This window comes from Apteryx rowi, unplaced genomic scaffold (assembly GCF_003343035.1).
Source record: "Apteryx rowi isolate R43461 unplaced genomic scaffold, aptRow1 scaffold_1147, whole genome shotgun sequence".
Taxonomy (NCBI): Eukaryota; Metazoa; Chordata; class Aves; order Apterygiformes; family Apterygidae; genus Apteryx; species Apteryx rowi.
The window spans coordinates 43,220-48,283 of record NW_020447361.1 but is presented as its reverse complement, the minus strand read 5'-3'; the positions used below and the strand labels follow the sequence as shown (position 1 = coordinate 48,283).

General features: G+C 67.2%; 3 protein-coding genes across 6 annotated transcripts in view; 2 read left to right on the top strand and 1 right to left on the bottom strand.

Moving 5' to 3' along the window:
• The first annotated feature begins 182 nt into the window (after window positions 1-182).
• LOC112972695 (non-structural maintenance of chromosomes element 3 homolog) lies at window positions 183-2,317 on the top strand. Its single transcript, XM_026079586.1, has 11 exons — window positions 183-237; window positions 424-486; window positions 583-684; window positions 795-858; window positions 993-1,072; window positions 1,153-1,247; window positions 1,380-1,459; window positions 1,532-1,574; window positions 1,659-1,721; window positions 1,983-2,097; window positions 2,185-2,317. The coding sequence occupies exons 2-11, from the start codon at window positions 445-447 to the stop codon at window positions 2,254-2,256; spliced, it is 756 nt and encodes a 251-aa protein (XP_025935371.1). The 5' UTR covers window positions 183-237; window positions 424-444; the 3' UTR covers window positions 2,257-2,317.
• A 95-nt stretch (window positions 2,318-2,412) lies between these two features.
• On the bottom strand, window positions 2,413-3,579 carry LOC112972662 (6-phosphofructo-2-kinase/fructose-2,6-bisphosphatase-like). Its single transcript, XM_026079520.1, has 6 exons — window positions 3,303-3,579; window positions 3,115-3,219; window positions 2,890-3,019; window positions 2,755-2,817; window positions 2,582-2,646; window positions 2,413-2,485 (listed from the first exon to the last, which is right to left on the bottom strand). Exons 1-6 carry the CDS (start codon window positions 3,567-3,569, stop codon window positions 2,426-2,428), a joined length of 690 nt encoding a protein of 229 aa, XP_025935305.1. The 5' UTR covers window positions 3,570-3,579; the 3' UTR covers window positions 2,413-2,425.
• A 131-nt stretch (window positions 3,580-3,710) lies between these two features.
• HSD17B10 (hydroxysteroid 17-beta dehydrogenase 10) overlaps window positions 3,711-5,064 on the top strand; it is a 3,487-nt gene continuing 2,133 nt past the window's right edge. For 2 of the 4 annotated variants that reach the window (XM_026079506.1, XM_026079467.1), the window contains exon 1: window positions 3,711-3,861. In XM_026079506.1, coding sequence (XP_025935291.1) covers window positions 3,721-3,861 — 141 coding nt within the window. In that variant the 5' untranslated portion in view covers window positions 3,711-3,720. Of the gene's footprint in view, window positions 3,940-5,064 lie in introns of all 4 variants that reach the window. The other 2 variants (XM_026079496.1, XM_026079478.1) reach the window with 2 other exon arrangements.

Genomic DNA, 5,064 nt, shown 5'->3' with positions numbered 1-5,064 from the left:
GGCTCTGGGGGCGTGGCTTTGGGCAGCCGGTGAGTGGGGTTCCGTGATCGCGCGCGAACGGGAGCCGGGGCGGGGCTGTGAGGGGAAGGGCCAATGGGAGCGCGAAGGGGGCGGGCCCTCGCGCGGGGGGCGGCTCGGGCGCATGCGCGGGCAGTGCGCGCCGCCGTCTGCGCAGGCGCGGTGGCAGTGGCTCGGTGGCAGCGGGCGGCGGCGGGCTGCGCCGCTCGCCCGGCGCAGGTGGGTCCTCGTTCGGGTTATCGGGGCCTCTGCGGGCCTCTGCCTCATGTCCGTAAGGTTTCCACGGGGAGGGCCGATGGGTGAAGTCTCCGTGGGGGACGGGACGGGGGGAGGAGGAGGAGGAGGAGGAGGAGGAGGATGTCTGATAGCAGCTTTGGTTCCTCGTGCTCTTGCTTGCTCTCACAGGTGCCCCTGGAGGGCTGAGAAATGTCCCAGAGGAAGCGCAGCAAAGGGTCTGGCTTCTCTCAGGTAGGGAACCTGTCCCCCCCTGCCCTGCGTGGGACCGAGATCCCCTTCCCCACCCATCTGTGGCAGCAGCATAACACTCCTGGGCTTTCCGTGCAGGGTGAAGAGGGGGACGATGAGTGCGTTCTGAGTCAGACGCAGGCATTCAGCCAGGGGCCCAGGAATCTGGAGAGACACTCCCAGGAGCAAGTGGATCAGAAGGTGGGTGGAGGTAATCCCCTGACCTGTGCACTCTCCCTCCAGGTGAGCGTGTGTCTCGGTCCCTCCGCTATCACCCAGTTCTTGTCCCTCCCTCCTTCCTTGCCCTGTAGGTCAGTGAGCTGGTTCAGTTCCTGCTTGTGAAGGACCAGAAGAAGATCCCCATCAAGAGATCAGGTGAGTGTGGGGGATCCCTGTGCTCCTGCCAAAGCTTTTGGGCTTCAGGAAGTCTCTGTGTAACCAGTGCTCCCCTTGCATGGCTTTTCTTGGGGTCTGGGCTCCCCGCAGTGATGCCCTTCTCTTTTCCCCAGATATTCTGAAGAAGGTCATTGGTGAGTACAAGGATGTCTACTCGGAGATCGTCAACCGGGCAGGCAGGACCCTGCAGCAGGTGGGGACGCAGGCAGGGTGGAGGGGGCTATGCAGGGGGCACCCGGGCTTTTCCCCTGGGTAACCCTGGGCCTCCTGCAGGTATTCGGGCTGCAGCTGGTGGAGATCGATACCAAGCACCACGTCTACATCCTCATCAGCACCCTGCCCCGTGCCGAGGGGGAGAACCTGCGACAGTGAGGGGCAGGCGGGGCTCTGGGGGGGGGGCCTGGACAACTGGGTCCCCTGGCTGCTCAGGGAGGGGTAGGGCCTGCAAGCAGGCTCTTGTCCCTTCACTGGCGGGTGATACGGGTATCTGGGTGCTGCAGGGACGACCAGACGGCCAAGCTGGGCCTCCTCACCGTCATCCTCAGCTTCATCTTCATGAAAGGCAACTCTGCGAAGGACGGTAAGCCCTGCCCCCTCACCTGGCCCTGCTCCCTTGCCTGGCTCCACCCCCACTGAACACCCTCTTTTCCAGGGGCTGTGTGGGAGTTCCTGCGCCGGCTCCGTGTGCACCCCGGGTAGGAGCAGGGGAATGGGGGCGAGCCCTGCTGCTGGGCCACCTTCCGGGCCGGCACCACCCCCTGACCTGTGCCTGTCTCCAGGGAGCGACACGAGGTCTTCGGGGACGTCAAGAAGCTGGTGATGGAGGAGTTTGTGCGGCAGAAGTGAGCGAGGGGGACGGTGGGAGAGCCAGGAACCCGGACACCGGGGTCCTCTTGGGGTGGGCTGAGGGCACCCCGGCGCGCTCAGAGCAGCCACGGCGCCAGCCGCAGCCTGGCTGTTTATACCGCACCGCAGAGAAACTGGCGCCTGCCCCCTGCGCCCGGCGGCCCGAGGGGACAGCGCCGGGCTGGGACGCGCTGGACACCCCCCCTTCCCTGGGCCGGATGTCTGGGCTCGCTGATGGCTCTTCCCCCTCCCTGCAGGTACCTGGAGATCAGCCCCATTCCCCTCACGGACCCCATGGAGTTCAAGTTCCAGTGGGGCCCGCGGGCCACCAAGGAGACCTCCAAGAGGGAGATGCTGCGCTTCGTGGCCAAGGTGAGGCCGTGGGGAGGGGGCTGTGGGGGGGGCGCGGTGCCTTGGGGCTGGACCTGACCTCCCCTTTCTCTTCTCCCCGGCGCCCAGATCCAAGGCAAGGACCCTGCCTTCTGGACGAGCCAGTTCAAAGAGGCCGAGGGGTCTTCTGGCCCCCTCTGATCCCCTCCCAGGATGCCCAGGCTGCGCCTGCGTCTCCCCCCTCACCCCAAATAAAGATCCCCCCCCCCAAGGCTGTGGGCAGCACTGTGGTTCTTCCCCTGCCAGCACCAGGCTCGGGCCATCGGTTAACATAGCGTTTACTGGGGGGGGGGTGGCGTCCAGGAGGGCCTCAGTAGTGCTCCGGCACAGTGAGCAGGGCTTCGGCCGTGGGACGGCTGACGTCAACATTCTGCGGGCGCCAAGGTGGGGCCATGGGGTGGAGGCTCCCCTTGGAGCCCCTCCCTGGGCCATTAGCAGAGGAGGTTAATTAGCACCCCAGACTCACCTGGGGCCGCTCGCGATGCGTGTTCACAGCCTCCACGTTGAGGAAGATGGACTCCACTTCGCACCCTGGCGCCCCCGGGGCAGAGAAGGGATCAGGCGGGAGCTGGGGGGGACGTGGGGATGCTGCAGGGCCCCAGGTGGGCTTGGGGGTCTCACGCCACCCCATGCGCTTACCATAGGCCACAGGGGTCAGCTTGAGCACCGTGTGCAGGGGACACTTGAGGTAGGGCAGCTCCTCTGTGGGGGAAAAGAGGGTGAGGGGGCTGCGGGGGGTCCCCGGGGCTGGGGGGGTCCCCGGGGGGGCCGTACCCGCGCTCTTGTCCAGGAAGTAGGCCAGCAGGCAGCGCATGACTGCCTGGTGGCAGATGACCAGCACGTTCTCCTGCCGCTCCAGTTCCATGATGACAGGCTCCAGGCGCTGCACCAGGTCCTCGTAGGACTGGGGGGGGCCGTGGCACGGTGAGGGGGGGCTGCCCTGCTCTGGGAGCTCCGCTGGCAGGTGAGTGCCAGCGCCGGGGCCCCCTCTCCACCCACCTCGCCCTTGGGGTAGCGGTAGCGGTACTTGTCCTGGTCGCGCAGCGCGAACTCCTGTGGGTAGCGGGCCTGGATCTCCTCGTAGGACATCTCCTCGCACACGCCCTGCAGGGCAGCGGCCCCATCAGGGATGCCAGGGCCTCCTGGCCCCCGTGGGGGCAGCGCCCAGGTGCCGGGGCCCCCCTCACCGCGTCGATCTCATTGAGCGCCTTCCACTGCTCGTAGGGCACGTCCAGGGCCTCGGCCGTCTCAATTGTCCGCTTCATGTGGCTGGTCCAGACCTTGAGGTCCCGGATGTGCTGGTTCCGGATGAACTCAGCCAATGCTGTGGCATACTGGGGGGCGGGCTCATGTCTGGCCATGCCTCCTGGGGGTGTGGCCTGACCAGATAGCCCCACCCCTTGCTTGTGGCCCCACCCCTGTGGCTGCCAGCTCTGCTCCTTTGCTTGTGGCATGGTGATAAACCTGTGCTGGGCCTGCCCCTGGGGGCGTGGCCTTCTCCCTTAGCCCCACCCCTCAGCTGTGGCTCTGCCCCTGGGGGTGTGGCCTGCTTCCTTAGCCCCACCCCCAGCTCTGGCCCAGAGCAACAGCCCCACCCCTGGGGGCATGGCCAGGGCAGGGCCCGCCCACCTGGCGGCCACGGGGAGAGAGCCCCGAGTCGCCACCGATGCGGCCACGCAGGTTGAGCTGGCTCTCGCCGTGGCGGCTGAGGTAGATGGTGCGGGGCGTCACGTGGATGTTCATGAGGTAGTACACCGTGCGGCTCTGCACATGGCCCTGCACCCGGTTCGCCAGGTAGCGCACCCCCACGTCGAAGATCTTGATGTAGGACAGCCCGCTGCAGGGGGGCGGGCGGGGGGGTCAGCCCGGATGCCTGGCTCCCCCCAGGTGGCCGCCGTGGCGGGGGGGGGGGGTGTCACCTGTCAAGTTGGTCGTCCAGGGGCTCGTAGGTGGCCTTGTAGCAGTCAATGCGCTTGAGGAAGTCGGCCACCACCTCCTCCTGGGCACAGCCCTTGTAGTCGGGGCTGCTCAGCTTCACTTGCTGGGGGAGCCGTTAATTGGGGGAGCTGTTAATTGGGGGGTGGTCCAGGGCGAGGGGGGTCAGCCCAGTGCAACCCCCCCCCCCCAGGGCCTCACCTTGATGTTCTCCTCAATGACATTGGGGTCATCACAGATGGACTCCACAAACAGCACCTGGGGGCAAGAGGGTGCAAAAAGGGGTGTTCCCCCCCCCCCCCGCTGCCATTCCCCGTCCCTGTCCCATCCCACTGGTACCTTGTAGCCATTCTCCTTGGCAAACTGCAGGATGAGGTCCCGGCGCTCCCGCGTGGTGTTGGTCGCGTCAAACACCTGGGGGGGGGCAGAGCCAGGGCAGTGTGACCCCCCCCCCAGGGAGGCATTTTGGATGCCCCTGGGGGGGGCATTTTGGGCAGGGGCACAGGAGGGGGGTTACTTACCGCCACCTGCCCATCCTCGAAGCTGAGGTAGGTACGGACGTCCTGGAGGGCGGCCAGGGCACATTGCCTGCGGGGGGGGGAGGGCAGCGCTGTAAGCCCCCCCGGTGCCACCCCTGTGCCCCCCCTAGTGCCCCCCTGTCCTGTCCCGCACCTGCGGACCCGCATGGCCTCCTGGTTGTCATGGCGGAAGAACTCGTAGCTGCTGTAGCTGCGCACGGCGTCGCGCCGGTACTGCCCCACATTGAACACTGCAGGGCAGGAGGCAGCGGGGGGTTACGGTGCCGGTGCCCCCCCCCCGGTGCCCCCCCCGCCCCGGCATACCGCGTGTGGGGGTGCCAATCCAGTTGAGGTAGCGGGTGAGCTTGCGGGAGATGTAGGTCTTGCCGCGGGCCGGCAGCCCCACCAGCACCACCATGGTGGGGCAGTTGGTGAACTGTGGCACCGAGGCTGTGGGAGGCGGTGGCGGCGTCAGCGCCGGCCGCCCCCCCTGTCG

Bases quoted from the DNA above. Each gene is read 5' to 3' on its own strand.
- LOC112972662 (XM_026079520.1), bottom strand. From the start codon at position 3,569: ATGCCACAAGCAAAGGAGCAGAGCTGGCAGCCACAGGGGTGGGGCCAC. The intron at 3,220-3,302 runs GTGAGGGGGGCC...GCTGCCCTGCAG, and splicing joins CGCTCAATGAGATCGACGCG to GGCGTGTGCGAGGAGATGTC. The intron at 2,486-2,581 runs GTGAGTCTGGGG...TGGCGCCCGCAG, and splicing joins CGCATCGCGAGCGGCCCCAG to AATGTTGACGTCAGCCGTCC.
- LOC112972695 (XM_026079586.1), top strand. From the start codon at position 445: ATGTCCCAGAGGAAGCGCAGCAAAGGGTCTGGCTTCTCTCAG. The intron at 685-794 runs GTGGGTGGAGGT...CTTGCCCTGTAG, and splicing joins AGGAGCAAGTGGATCAGAAG to GTCAGTGAGCTGGTTCAGTT. The intron at 1,722-1,982 runs GTGAGCGAGGGG...CCCTCCCTGCAG, and splicing joins GAGGAGTTTGTGCGGCAGAA to GTACCTGGAGATCAGCCCCA.